Here is a 15,262-nt window from a genome sequence, read left to right on the forward strand (position 1 = left end):
AGAGGGGACAGAATACAGACATTCTGGGCTCCCAAAGAAGATCAGTTTGTCCCCCAGCCTTGGGCTACTCCCAAGGGGCTCCAGGATACGCTACAGGGCCCTAGAGGAGAGTTTCTGTTGCCATAATCTCCAAACTCAGAATTAAGGACAGGAAGAACAGGCGGTCCCAGAGTCAGGAGGGGAACTGGGGATAGAGGTACCCAGCGAGTTTTCTAGGAAGGAGTGGTGTACATAGAAGACCCATAGCCAGAATCTCCCCCTCCTATGGGCTCAGGGTGTCACCAAAGCTCAGATGGGGGGCTCGAGGTATGGTGAGGCCCTCTTTAGGTGGGGTAGCCGTCCCAGGTCCCTGGCCATGTCTCCGTCTGCCCAGACCTGGATGAGTGCGCCTTCCCTGGAGTCTGTCCCACAGGAGTGTGCGCTAACACCGTCGGCTCCTTCTCCTGCAAGGACTGTGACAGGGGCTACCGGCCCAGCCCCCTGAGCCACACCTGTGAAGGTGAGAGCATTCCCTAGCGTGAGGGAGCATGAGGGAACAAGAACTTCTCTACTATGGCAAGCTAGCTGGGGACACCCATTCTCCCCCTTCCGGAACCAAAGTCAGAAAGGCAACTAAAGACCTGGTGGGGTAGAGGACAGTGAACTTCTGGGCCATGGACTGTCATGTACACTTGGATGGTTTAGCATGTGGCTTCCTGGAACTTCTTGTACACTCATGGTATGGACTCTGGAGGGACCTTAGAATCTATTATTACAAGCGTGTCTCACAAGAATAGCCCCTGGAGCTAGGTGCTGGTGGTTGTAATCCTGGCTACTTAGGCAGCTGAGATCAGAGGATTGTAGTTCAAAGCCAGTCCAGGCAGAAAAGTCTGAGACTCTTGTTTGTTTGTTTGTTTGATTTTGGGTCCGGTCGTGAAGCTTGAACTCTGGGCCTGGGCGCCGTCCCTCAGCTCTTCAGCTCAAGGCTAGCGCTCTACCACTTGAACCACAGTGCCACTTCCGGCTTTTTTTTCTGATTATGTGGTGCTGAGGAATCAAACCCAGGGCCTCAGGCAACTTTACCACTGAGCCACCTTCCCAGCCCAAGTCTGAGACTCTTATCTCCAATTAACCACCAGAAAAGCAGAAGTGGAGCTGTGGCTCAAAGTGATAGAGTGCTAGCCTCAAGCAAAAGAGCTCAGAGACTGTGCACAGGCCCTGAGTTCAAGCTATACAACTGAGGATGATGATGATGATGATAATGATGATGACATTGATAATAATAGTAGTAGTAGTAGTAGTCCTGGAACAATTCTAGCCTATACCAGAACACCTGTAGGCAACTCTCTCAGTCAAGTCTCAGCTGGACATGGTGGTTTATGCCTGCAGTCAGCTGAGACAGGAGGATGGTGCCTTGGAGCCCAAACTGGACTACATAATAAGACAAGTGTTACAAAACAAAAGAGCTTTTGTTACCATCTCAGGCTCACTGTATCTCCTTCCTTGGTTTCTTTCCCAATTCTGTTATATTGGAGCCCTTCCAGCCAGAATAGAGACACAGAGCTCTAGCTATAGACCAGGGCTGCTGGGTGGTGCAGGCCACTGGAGAACAGGGAAAAGTGGATGGGTCCATCATCATCCTGCTCCCTGGATCTCCCTTGGTTCTATCCTTGGAGGCACCTCCATTAGCTGCCTCCCTCCTTCTGTGGCCCTGCAGATGTGGACGAGTGTAAAGATACCCTGAGCACCTGTCTGGGAGGCGAATGCAAGAACACGCCAGGCTCCTACCAGTGCCTCTGTCCCTCAGGCTTCCATCTGGCCAATGGCACCATATGTGAGGGTGAGTGGCCCAAGTCTCCCCACCGGGGCTCCGGGGAGGTGGGAACACCCAGGAGACACTCTGCTCTCTTGTCCCTGCAGATGTGGATGAGTGTGTGGGGGAGGAGTACTGTGCCCCTCATGGAGAATGCCTCAACAGCCACGGCTCCTTCTTCTGTCTCTGTGCACCTGGCTTCGCCAGTGCAGAGCAGGGCACCAGCTGCCAGGGTGAGTGGCCAGCGTGGCTATGTCTAGGAGTCAAAAGCAGAACACTAGAGGCTATGTCTACAGTACACTTCCTTTTTATGCCAGTGCTGACATTAAACAAAATGCTTATGGCACCACTAGAGATAAGAAGATGGGAGGGCAGGAGCAACTTGAGGGAGTCTCAGAGAAGCTCAGAGCCTTTCGTCAGGGCCTGAGATGTCTGTGCAGGACACATCCTCTCCACGCCCTCTCAAGGTCACCCTTGTCCTCCCCTCTGGTTTCCAGCTGGACTCTACCTTCAGATTATACCACCCTTTCCTACTCTCAGTCCTACTCTCTGCCCTCCTTTGGGCCACTTGGGTTTCAGAGGAAACTGCACAGGAAGGAACCCAGGGAAGGAACCCAGGGCTGGGTGTGCTGACAAGCATCTCTGTCCTAGATGTGGATGAGTGTGCAGCCACAGACCCATGTCTGGGAGGAGACTGTGTCAACACTGAGGGCTCCTTCAACTGTATGTGTCAGACTGGCTTCCAGCCCTCCCCAGAAAGTGGGGAGTGTGTAGGTAAGCCCTCCGGGGGGAGTACAGGGCTCTGCCCATATCTGTCCACTTCCACCTCTGTCTAGCCTCAGCTCCCTAAAATGAGGAACTGTAGCTTCCTGGGAAACAGTGCTTTCATAGATTAATCATCCAAAGGACAGACAATATATTCATTGAGCCTCTGCTGGCTCAGGGACCATCTAAGGCTGACAAAATAAAGACAACTTTCTGTACTAGCACAACACACAATCTAGTTTTGAAGGCCAAATTGACTCTATATATTAAACATTGTCTTTTGTATGTGTGTGTGCTTGAACTCAGGGCCTGGGCACTATCCCTTAGTTGTTTTTTTTCTTTCAAGTCTGATGCTCTGGAGTACCAGGGTTTTCAGTGGTTAATTAGAGATAAGAGTCTGATAGACTTTGAACTATACTCAGTTTCTTGCTAGAAGTATAGGCTTGAGCTACTGGTGCCCAGCTACATTCAATGCCTTTTTTTCTGGGACAGACAGTTATAGACAATCTTCAAACTGATTACAGAAGACAGGTTTGCAGACAGCTCCCTGAAGGCTACTATTGTAAACTCATTTCATATAAAGAAAAAGTCATCTGCTGCTGAGAACAGGCATAGTTCCTACCGTAGGGCTAAGAGATCAGTGTTTCCTAAATAATACACAGTTCCCTTGCTAGACACTCAGCCCCGCTGAGTCTGAGGAAACTACCCTGAATTGGTATGCTGAGATAGAACTGAGCGCAGTAATTTGGGATGAAAGATCCCAGAAGTTATTAGACATGACCTTATAATGACAGCAAGACAGGGCTAGAATAGTGACCTAACCACATCTGTCTCCTCCCCTGGGGACAGATATTGATGAGTGTGGGGACTACGGACACCCAGTGTGTGGGGCCTGGCAGTGTGAGAACAGCCCTGGCTCCTATCGCTGTGTTCTGAGCTGCCAACCTGGCTTTTACATGGCCCCCACTGGAGACTGCATTGGTGAGTAGAAGGGAGCCGGGCGGAGGAAGAGCTGGGGACATCTGTTTTCCCCCTGTATTGAGCTAGAAATGGTTTTCTTCTGAGGACATTGTTTGTGTAATTGTTTGAAGTTTGTATATTTTCCATACAGCAGAGCTTTAGAAAAGTTGAAGAGGAATATAACTATTTGAACATTCTTGTCCTGGGTTGAAGTTGCTTTTTACTGATTGTGATGTTAACAAACCAGTATTTCCAGCAAATAGGGAGATCATATACACTTCTTCCCCACAGACATAGACGAATGTGCCAACGACACTGTGTGTGGGAGCCACGGCTTCTGTGACAACACGGATGGCTCCTTCCGCTGCCTCTGTGATCAGGGCTTTGAGACATCACCATCAGGCTTGGTCTGCGTTGGTAAGAAGTCTGTGGGCCACCCATGATCTGGGCCAAGGACAGCCCCTAGGATCCTCTCGCCTCCTCAGATCCTGACTTTCCTGGATGGAAATCCTGTGGCCCTCCTTCCAAAATATTCCCAGTCATGTGGTTCCAAGATAGCTCCCCCCGAAAGGTTGGGTAAGGAAGCTTTAAGGAAGAGAGATTTCAACTCTCCATCCAACTTGAATCTCTCTCTGCTGGCTGATAGAGTCATGGCAAAGTCCCACCAGCAGAGGGAGCAAGTACATGAAGGAAAGCACTTCCTTACACCCCCACTGCACCCTATATGCAACAACAGCTCAGGGCTCTAGAGCCAATGTTTGGACAATGTGCCTAGAGGGAGGGACTCCTCTTTGTCTACTTTCATGACCTTTTCTGCATCTCCTCTCTTCTTTCCACAATCTCTGTCTATTTTTTTTTTTCTGCTAAATCAAACCCACTTTTGCTTTTTCTACCAAGGCCTGGTATGGTTCTCTTGGCGCAGGAGGACCTGCCTGGCTAGGCTGGGGTTAGGGGCAGGGGATTTGGCCTCCTCTTTTCTGCTCACAAGCCTGTCCTCACTCCTGGCAGATGTGAACGAGTGTGAGCTCATGCTGGCTGTGTGTGGGGCTGCGCTCTGTGAGAATGTGGAGGGCTCCTTCCTGTGCCTCTGCACCAGTGACCTAGAGGAGTATGACGCACAAGAGGGGCACTGTCGTCCTCGGGGTGCTGGAGGTGAGACCTGGGAAACTCCTACAACCCCTTCCCTATCTGATGATTCTAAGGCTTACAAAAGGCATCCTCCCCTCTACCACTACATCTGAGAGTTGACTGGGCCAGGAACTAGATTCAGGTTAGGAAAGGAACGTGGAGGGCTGAGGAGGCTGAGCCAGTGGGCCTGCATCAGGCCAGGCTGTGTCCAAGCTGCAGGGCTATCATGGCCTAGAGAGGCCCAGGGAGCTCTAATGCTGACTTAGAGTGGCCCCAGAGACCTTAGACTGAGTCTCAGAGGACAACTAAATCCATCTGAGTCCTAGTTAAGTTTTCAGGGTAAGGGAGGACTTGTTTCTGTTCTAAGCTAGATTCTCCCCTTCCCATCTCCCATTCTGCCCCAGAGATGTAGGCTCAGTCTCTCACCCCAGGCTTGACTGGGACTCAGCTGCTTTACTGACTTGTGAAGAAAATAAGGGGAGGACCTTGCAAGGAACAAGGAAGGGGGGAGGGGCTAGGGGTCTCTGTGAAGCAGAGGGATGCCTATATCGCCCATTAGGAGTGAGGGCAGCCCACAGGAGAAGAAGGAAGAAGGCATACTAGGGAAGAAAGGGGTTTGGCATCAGAGGCATTGGGGTTAATAGCATCTCCAAAGTCAATTTCTCCATTTGTAGAAGGGAAATGATAATAGCACTCACTTGTAGAGATGCTGAGAATTCCAAGAGAGATGACACAGGAGGCAGCATTTTCCACACTACTATCCTACAATAAAATGTTAAAGTTAAAAGATAAAGTCAAGGGCTGGGTGCCTCTAAGAGCCATAAAGAGACGGTAATAAGGAGCATCTATCATATACAGCTCAGAGCATCCCTGAGGCCCCAACAGGAGACCACATGCCAGGCCCCATCCGCATGGAATGCTATTCTGGGCACAATGGTGATCCACCCTGCTCCAGCATCCTGGGCCAGAACTCCACGCAAGCTGAGTGCTGCTGCACTCAAGGTGCCAGGTGGGGAGATGCCTGTGATCTTTGCCCATCTGAGGACTCAGGTAAGGCCTCAAGGGCCCCAGATCCTGTTAAGAGTCAGCTCTGCAATGGGACAATTTTTAAAGGTGGGAGGAGTCAGGCATGGTAGTGCATGCCAGTAATTTTAGAACTTGGGAGGCAGAGGCATGAGGATTGAAAGTTCAAGGCCCAGCCTGGGCTATATAGTGAGACCCTCTCAAAAAATAAAATAAAGTAAGAAAGCAAAGAATGGGAGAAAGCACAGCCTTCCCTGTCTGAGCTAGGATGCCTTCCTATGCAGTTGAATTCAGTGAACTCTGCCCCAGTGGTAAAGGCTACATTCCTGTGGAAGGAGCTTGGACATTTGGACAGACCATGTACACAGGTAACCTTGTTGACATCCTCCTCCCCAAACTCCATTTGCCAGAGTGGGCTGTGGACAAGACCTCCAGCGGGTCCTTAGAAGCTCTGAATCCAGCCCTGATTCCCCAAATGGCTTCTATCTTTTTACCCCAGAGGTGACTTCTGCAGAGTTTTAGCTGGAGTTCTGCTAGAACTTCTGGAGTGTCCCATACTCCATTCCCTATCCCCTCAGGGTACACACTAATATGATACCTTCACTCCCCAACATGTGGGCACATGGACAGAGTGGGGGTACTATAATGCAGAGGCCAGGTACTGCACTTATTTCCTTGGTGTCATTTACCAAATCATTAACTTTGGGAGGCCCATGTTCCTATTAGGGCATTTCAGGTACTGAGTCTCTCAGTGCCTTATTCCTGAAGCTAGTCCCAGAAGTAGCTTTTCTTGAACACTTTGTATGTACCAAGCACTATTTTTACCACCTTATACTTATTAGTGCCTCTTAATCCTCAGGATAACTTGAAGATGTTAAGTGGTATTATCTACATTTTTTGAGATAGGAAACTAAGGCAAGGTGAACCTAAGCAACTTGTTTCAAGTTATCTAACACATAAGCCAGTCATGTTTGAGAGTCCTGGTCCTATGTCCTTCCTTTCTCCTGCTGCTTCCCTCTTTCTCCTCACCTCATTCTGTCCTTCTGCAGATGCCGATGAGTGTGTGCTGTTTGGACCTGCTCTCTGCCAGAATGGCCGGTGCCTCAACACAGTGCCTGGCTACATCTGCCTGTGTAATCCTGGTTACCACTACGATGCCTCCCATAGACAGTGCCAGGGTGAGGACACACAAAACCCCTCCTACTCCCAGCCTTGCCAGCCAGTCTCACTCTTTCTGGGAATCTCCCTTTCGGGGAAGATGCCCGCTGCAGCAGACAGGTCTGAGGTGAGGGAAGCCCTGGTTATCCCCAAGAGGAGTCTTCCAGGATGGGCTAAACTGGGCTAAACATAGGTTCAGAGTCTATTTCCATGGCGCCATTTACCAAGCCAAAACCTTCCAAGAATACCATCTGTGGAAGGCTACCTAGCCCTAAGCCACCCTTCCTGCCACCACAGATCACAATGAGTGTCAGGACATGGCCTGTGAGAACGGGGAGTGCATGAATACAGAGGGTTCCTTCCACTGCTTCTGTAGCCCACCCCTCACTCTGGACCTCAGTGGACAGCGCTGTGTGAACACCACCAGCAGCACAGGTGAGTGGCCTAAGGCCAAAGCAGCAGAGGGCGTGGGCCTAGGCTAGGGCTCATATTCTGTCTGGCTTGTGACCACTAGAGGACCTCCCAGACCATGACATCCACATGGACATCTGCTGGAAGCAAGTCACCAATGACGTGTGCAGCCAGCCCCTGCGTGGGCACCGTACCACCTACACAGAATGCTGCTGCCAGGATGGCGAGGCCTGGAGCCAGCAGTGTGCCTTGTGCCCCCCCAGGAGCTCCGGTGAGGCACATCTGAAGGGCGGGGCCTGAATCCAGAAAGGGAGGTATCACCTTCAGAAGGAAAAAGGGGAGCAGTCTTCTGTCCCTGTTGTTTGGGGACAAGGTGTGGGTTGAAGGTGCTGCCAGGACTTTCAGAGGGCACCAGTCTGCATGTGTTCCCTTTCTCCTGGGGAGGACAGCCACGTGACTATCCCACCAGGCTTAGCTAGCAGGAGCTGAAGCCCAGATCCCTCTCTCCCTCCTCCCTGACAGAGGTCTATGCTCAGCTGTGCAACGTGGCCCGGATTGAGGCAGAGCGGGAGGCTGGGGTCCACTTCCGGCCAGGTTATGAGTATGGCCCCAGCCCAGATGACCTGCACTACAGCCTGTATGGCCAGGAAGGAGCCCCCTTCTACAACTACCTGGGCCCTGAGGACACTGCTGCCGAGCCCCCTTTCCCCAACATAGTCAGCCAGCTGAGGGACACCACACCGGTCATTGAGTCTCCTCTGCAGCCCTCTGAGCTCCAGCCCTACTATATGGCCAGTCATCCAGGTGTGTTGTTGCAGAACTTGGGAAGAGGTGGGCACTGAAGCTGTCTCCCTTTCACCTTTTCCATCTGTCAGTCATGTCGCCAACAGGGTAAGGATGGGGAAGGGGAAAGATGACCAAATCAGCCCAGTACAGTCACTCAGGATGAACTCCAAATGTCCAGCTCAGACCATACCCAGTCCCTGAGCTGAACTAACACAAGGATGCAAAAATATAGGACACTCTCTCAACCTCAAGCAGTTCTTGTGGGACTTAACAGCAAGAGAGCAGCACACTTGGTTGCAGGATGCTAGAAGGTCTGCTCTAAGCAAACGCAACATTCAAATCTGTGACCTGAAATGTGAAGTAAGGATTTATAGTGACTTCAAATGCTCATTGTGGCCAGGCACAAATGACTCATGCCTGTAATCATAGCTACTCAGAAAGCTGAGATCTGAGAATCACAGTTTAAAGCCAGCCTGGGCAAGAAAGTCCATGAGAATCTTATCTCCAGTTAATCACCAAAAAGTCAGAAGTAGAGCTGTGCCTTATGTAGTAAAGCACCAGCCATGTGTATAAAAGCTCAGGGATAACACCCAGGCCCTGAGTTTAAATCCTAGGACCAGCATCAAAAATAAACAAAAAACAAAAGAACAAAAAAACTTTCACTTTGGTGATTCTCCTACCCCAGTTTTAAAAAAACCAATCTGAAATAATCCAGCTACTGAAGAGGCAGAGTTTAGGAGGGTTGAGGTTCAAGGCTAGCAAGGCAAAAAGTTGCTGAGATGACCCCATCTCAAAGAGTAAACCAGGAATGCTTGTGTATATTTGTGATCCCAGCTACATAGATATGTAGATCCCTTTGGAGGCTGTAGATTGTAGTCCAAGGCTAGTACTGGGCAAAAGCATGAGATCTGCCTTAGAAATTAAAAGAAAAAAAAAAGCGCTGAGTGAGTTCTAGAGTGCCTGTCTAGCAAGACAAAGCCCTGAGTTCAAACCTCAGTAGTAAAAACAAAAAAAAATAATACTGTTAATAAATACAGCACTTCTTCCACCTTAGACTTTCCATCTAAAACAACACGAGTATAGCTGTTTATTGAAGCATTTTTTTGTGAGAATTTATGACTGTCCCTTCCTTGTCCGTGGAGGTGCTCAACCCACTGAAGAGTTCTGGGGAGATCTGAGCACAAGTTTCAGCCTCTGTCTGACTTCTCTTCTAGCAGAGTTGCCCGTTGCATTTGAAGGGCTTCAGGCAGAGGAGTGTGGCATCCTGAATGGCTGTGAGAATGGCCGCTGTGTGCGTGTACAAGAAGGCTACACCTGTGACTGCTTTGAGGGCTTTCAGCTAGATGCGGCCCACATGGCATGTGTGGGTAAGTTTAGCACATGATGAAGCAGGGAAATGGGAAATGTGCTACTGCCCCCTAGTGGGGATGCCTGTCAAGCCAGGGGGTGAGTGAGCAAGCCAAAGCAAGGTCTAACAGCGCTGGGAAAGGATGAGTGCATAGTCTTGGGCATACTATGAGTTCACTGCCCTTGCTTTCTATCCTTGAGTTGCAAAGCTTGGGGAGGAGGCTGTCACACTTGGGGTTCCACTTACGGAGGCCAGGGCATCCTACAGCTTTCTCCCCTCTTTTCTTTTAGATGTGAATGAATGTGATGACCTGAACGGGCCTGCTGCACTCTGTGCCCATGGTCACTGTGAGAATACAGAGGGCTCCTACCGCTGCCATTGCTCCCCAGGTTATGTGGCTGAGGCAGGCCCTCCACATTGTGCTGCCAAGGAGTAGTTTGAGGGGTCTGTGTGGGAAGCTACCTGGAAATGGCCTCCAGCTACAGGCAGGGGCTTGAGAACGCTTTCCTCCCTGGGAAGACACCATGATGACATCAGGCCTGGGCACTGCAGCCAAGCTCCATCAGCTTTGCGTGCTCTCACCTCTGGCTGTGAGCTTCCTCACTGCCTCCATGCCCTTGCTTGGCTCAGACACCACCAAATGCTTTCATGCTTCGGCCACTGGCCACGAGGCCCAGCCCACCACCTGTCCTGGCCTTACTGTGAGATGCCTATCAAAGGCAGCCATATCCATCCCTCAGGCTGTGCACGTATGCAGTGTGAGGCTGTGGCCTCACACTGCAGACACCCCTTTCCAGCCATGATCCGTGATGATTCTACAACCGGGACAGGGGCTACATGCCCCCTTGGATGAGCCTTCAGAATCTGTGGAGCAAGAAGGAGTTTGGGAGAACTTGCGGGGTGACTCCAATGCTGCCTCTCAGAACTATCACTGCTGCCCAAGCAATACAGCATGGGCTGTGAGTTTGTCATGTCTCCATCCTGTAGCCACTTCTGTGGCTCCTAGTGAGGGACAGAAGAGCCCCTCATCTCAGAAAAGCAAGAGTGATGCTGGCTTGCTGAATGTAATAGACACACAGGAAGAAGAGCAAAGCCTGAGAAAGCAGCAAGAGGGCAACATAAAAATAGGGGGGCTGATGTGAAAGGGGGGCACGGCTTTTTACACGCTCAAAAAAAGCATTCAGTACCTGGGCAAGCAAATAACCAAAATCTGTCCAGTGATGGCTCCTGTGCACCACCAGCAGCAAGATAAAACTGCCCATCTCCAAAGTCCTTCTTACAGGAGACCAATCTCTCCCAGGCTCCCTTTGTAAAAGCTAAACTGATGTGCTAAGAATAAAATGGTCTGTTTTCTAGTGTGGTCTTACTCAAAGAAAGCCAGATTTCTAATGTGGTTCTTCTCTCTACTCAGAAGACCGTCCCCCCCTTGCCTTCCCCTCCAGAAAATGGAAGTCTAGAACCCCTCGGGCTTTCCAAGCAGAGGCTCACTTCAACCCAGGCTCACTTGGAGTTCAGAATCAAAATGGAATAGAGAAATGCACATTTTTTTGCTCTTCTGGCTTTTATTTACTATTAGACCAAATTTCTTTACAATGTTGGCTAAATCTAAACAGTACAGATGAGACTGTACCAACCCCATGGCCAGCTCCGCCAACAGCCTATGACTGTATTCAAGTGGGAAAAAGTTCTTACTAAAAGGCAAACTCTGACCTCATTTCTCTGGTGAATGGCAACATAGAAGAAGGCTACAAGTGACTGAAGATATGGAGATGAACACTACTTTCTTAATTTAATCTGACTTGTCCTACCTGCTGCTCTGGTTGTCAGCCATCATATAACTATTAAATACTTCCCACATGCCAGGAACTGTGTTGAATGCTATGCATACATTGTATTTAATCATCCCAATTTATTTTTATTCCCAATTTACAAGTTCGGAGATTTAGACACAGATAGCTTAAATGATTTGCTCTAGGTCACTATACTAGTTGAGGTTTTTGCCAGATAAAAATAAATGATTCTTAAGCCCATGAAAATATTCTTTTATTCATAATTTTAAAAAAATGCAACTTGCATCCAGGTGCCAGTGGCTCACACCTGTAATTCCAGCCACTCAGGAGGTTGAAATCTGAAGATCACAGTTTGAAGACAGCCCATGCAGGAAAGTCCATGAAACTCTTATCTCCAATTAACCACAAAAAGCTGGAAATGAAGCTGTGGCTCTCAAGTGGTAGAGTGCTAACCTTGAGCACAAAAGCTTACCAATAGCGACCAAGCCCCAGAGTTCAAGCCCCAGGACCTGGGTGGGGTGGGGGAGGAGGAGGGGTGGGGGAAAGGTTAGGGGAGAGGAAAAGCAACTTGCTAGGCATATACCTGTTGTCTTAGCACTTAAGAGGCAGAGGCAGGATTGACGATTTGAGGCCAGCCTTGGCCTATACAGCAAGACCCTATCTCACAAAACTGAGAGTTGGGTGTAGCTCAGTAATAGAGTGCTGGCCTAACACAAAGCCCTGAGTTTGATCCTAGCACCACAAAAAACAAACAACAACAACAAAAAATACAAACTGGGAAATAGACACTGTCATGCTAGCTGATGGGAGTATAAACTGGTACAACCTCTCAAGAAGAAAATATGGCAATGTCTTCCAAGATTACAGCAGCAGCTAACTCTATATCCACTTCTAGGAACTTCACTTTAGATATACTCTCACCAAATGTGAAATGACATAAATAAGAGGTTATTTATTAAAGCATTATTGGCAATAGTAAAAGATTAGAAATACTATAGAAACAAACAAAACTCTTTACATACCTTGATATCCAAAGAGGTGTATGCCATTTGTCTAAAGAAGAAAGTGGATAGCTGTTAACCACATCCTTGACACTCCAGCATCCTGAGAATTACTTACATAATTCCCCCACATAGATGCTGCTCCCTCGTCTCCTCCCCCAACCCAATGCTTACCTTCCTCTTCATCCATATGGACATACTGGATGTACATACACCTATTTCCTTTCATTAAGAACACAAATGGCATACCATATATGGTACTCAGCTCTTTATTTAAATTTTTATGCAAGCCAATTTTGTACTTTGCTTTTTTTCACTCTATGCTTTTGCATAAAAAATTGTCTTAGAGGGGCTGGGAAGGTGGCTCAGAGGTAGAGCACTTGCCTTGCATGCATGAGGCCCTGGGTTCGATTCCTCAGCACCACATAAGCAAAAAGAAAAAAGCCGGAAGTGGTACTGTGGCTCAAGTGGTAGAGCGCTAGCCTTGAGCTGAACTGCTGAGGGACGCGCCCAGGCCCAGAGTTCAGGCCCCACGACCAGACCAAAAAAGAAAAAATGTCTCACAGCCAACTTAGTGGTACAGACCTGTAATCTCAACATTTGGGAGACAAAGGAGGATCTTGAGTTCAAAGCCAGCTTGGGCTACCTAGCAAGACACTATCTCAAAAACAAATAAATTTAAAATAAATGTCTCATTCTATTGTATAGCTATGTACTATTTTATTAAATGAATAAAAAATTACTTAACCAGTCCTTCAGTGATATACATTTCCATTGTCTCATCTGCTAATATTATTAAAATGAAGACTAATACATGAATGTTATTTCACATATCTACAGAATTACATCATTGGCATAAATTCCTTTAAAAACCACAATGGTAATTTGAGGGATGACAGAAGGTAGGTATAATATTGAGACTTTTCACTGTATCCCATTTTCTATCTTTTTAAATTTATACATGTATTACCTATTCAGAAAAAATAAATTGAATGTAGCTGCTAGCTAGACTACTTAAATTTTTTAAATATATTTATCTGACTATATAGTTTACAATGATAGCTAGGTATTTTAAAATCTCTTCCTAATCCTGAAATCAGTATCTCCACACAAAGAAACTAAGAGTAGGGCTGGGAAGGTGGCTCAGTGGTAGAGCGCTTGCCTTGCATGCCAGAGGCCCTGGGTTCGATTCCTCAGCACCACATAAGCAAAAAAGAAAAAAGCCGGAAGTGGCACTGTGGCTGAAGGGGTAGAGCGCTAGCCTTGAGCTGAAGAGCTGAGGGACAGCGCCCAGGCCCAGAGTTCAAGCCCCACGACTGGACCAAAAAACAAAAAACAAAAAGAAAAGAAACTAAGAGTATGTGAACACTAGTTTACATACCACTTGTTACTATCATCATGTCATGAAAAAATAACTTGATTGATCAGGACATGCCCCTCTTAGAACCATCAACATAGGTTCCTTTGTCTATGGTTCTTTTAGTGTGGTTTTTGCTAAAGAAAAGTTTGGGTATAGCGTATGGGTTTGACCTCCAGTACAAAAACTAATACAATAACAAAAACATCAGGTGTAATGTCCAGTTAATGGCTTGCATAAAAACGAAAGAGCTGGGTGCTAGTGGCTCACACCTGTAATCCTAGATGCTCAAGAGGCTGAGATCCAATTAACAGGCAAAAAACCAGACGTAGAGATATGCCTCAAGTGGTAGAATGCCAGTCAGTCTTGAGCAAAAAAAGCTAAAGAACATGTTTTCCTAAATTCTTGGGCTATAGTGAGTAAATATGAAAATGTCTGCCTGCCTTTATAGTTTTCAGGAAGGTAACAGTTGGTCAGAATAGGTCTGCAAAGGATCTTAATTCTACCATGTTTGGTCCAACCAATTTGCTCAGTCATCTTACCCATGTCATTCCTCCATACTGTGTTCTTAAATCTTCCCCTCCAGTAGATAATTCTTGATGTCAATCCAATTTTCCCGTCATGTTCTCAGTGTGAAGGTAATTTCTCCAAAATCTGCCTTTTTTAGACACTGAATTTCAATTCTCTCAAAAACCAGTAGGTATTCTTATAGGCTACTGCATTCTACAAAATCTTGTTTCAACCTAGTTGACCATTGCAATATAGTGGAGTGTACATTTAGCAAGAATGGTCATTTTGTTTTGCTCAGGAGTCTTAAAACCACCAACTCAAATAAACAAACCACAAAAACATTCTAGAAAAGGGATTGGGAGTGTAGATCAAGTGATCAAGCGCATGCCTAAGAAACATGAAGCCACCCTGGGTTCATTGCCCAATATCACAAAATGATAAAGAAATACCCTATAAAAATATTCTGGAAGAATAGGTTCTAATATTTAAAATGTAGCAAACTCTCTCGTTTTCTTGGTGTAATATCCAGGGTTTAACTGCTTGTTTGTTTAGCTGGCACTGGAGCCACATATCCAATCTGGCATCTTGCTGGTTAATTGGGAATGGAGACTCAGACTTTTCTGCCCAGGCCAACTTTGAAGAGATCCTCAGATCTCAGCCTCCTAAATAGCTAGGTTTACGGGCATGAAAATTCTCTTTAGTCTGAGCTAGGAGTCTTATTAGGCCCAGATAAAGGCAACAACTTTGAGTGTCCTAGTAATCTGTGTACACAAGTGTTTCATTGGTATGCTGCTTTCTGCCTTCTTCCAAAGGAGTTAAGAATCTGCTCAGGTTTCTGAAAGCCTCCTTCCTTCTTCTAGCTACATGGTAAGTTTATTTCCTCTAAATTCTAGATTTCAACATTGTAATGTTAAGTTTGTACTAAATAATTTTTACTCTATTTCCTTTTCTTTGTCCACAGTGGGGCTTGAACTCATGTCCTGGGTGCTGGCATCTTGAACTCCTTTTGCTCAAGGCTAGCATACTACCACTTTGAGCCATTGTGCCACTTCCAATTTTTTTAGTGGTGAACTGGAGGTAAGAGTCTCACAGGGACTTTTCTTTGTGGGTGTGGACTGGCTTCAAATCCCAATCATCAAATCTCAGCCTCCAGAGTAGCTAGGATTATAAGCATGAGCCACCAGTGCCCAGCTATTTCTATTTTTTTAATGGCAGATTTTCTTAAATCCTATC

At 47.3% G+C, this 15,262-nt stretch overlaps 1 protein-coding gene across 1 annotated transcript in view; it reads left to right on the plus strand.

Moving 5' to 3' along the window:
- The window catches only part of Ltbp2 (latent transforming growth factor beta binding protein 2), a 128,557-nt gene extending 117,121 nt beyond the window's left edge, over positions 1-11,436 (plus strand). The window contains exons 26-40 of the mRNA XM_042692836.1: positions 374-499; positions 1,697-1,819; positions 1,900-2,025; positions 2,444-2,566; positions 3,407-3,538; positions 3,809-3,934; positions 4,526-4,669; positions 5,504-5,695; positions 5,953-6,036; positions 6,718-6,846; positions 7,124-7,261; positions 7,341-7,508; positions 7,760-8,041; positions 9,238-9,390; positions 9,662-11,436. Coding sequence (XP_042548770.1) covers positions 374-499; positions 1,697-1,819; positions 1,900-2,025; positions 2,444-2,566; positions 3,407-3,538; positions 3,809-3,934; positions 4,526-4,669; positions 5,504-5,695; positions 5,953-6,036; positions 6,718-6,846; positions 7,124-7,261; positions 7,341-7,508; positions 7,760-8,041; positions 9,238-9,390; positions 9,662-9,807 — 2,192 coding nt within the window. The 3' untranslated portion in view covers positions 9,808-11,436. The remainder of the gene's footprint in view (positions 1-373; positions 500-1,696; positions 1,820-1,899; positions 2,026-2,443; positions 2,567-3,406; positions 3,539-3,808; positions 3,935-4,525; positions 4,670-5,503; positions 5,696-5,952; positions 6,037-6,717; positions 6,847-7,123; positions 7,262-7,340; positions 7,509-7,759; positions 8,042-9,237; positions 9,391-9,661) is intronic.
- Positions 11,437-15,262: the final 3,826 nt, after the last annotated feature.

Source organism: Dipodomys spectabilis, unplaced genomic scaffold, assembly GCF_019054845.1.
Source record: "Dipodomys spectabilis isolate Male_0828 unplaced genomic scaffold, ASM1905484v1 ptg000157l, whole genome shotgun sequence".
Taxonomy (NCBI): Eukaryota; Metazoa; Chordata; class Mammalia; order Rodentia; family Heteromyidae; genus Dipodomys; species Dipodomys spectabilis.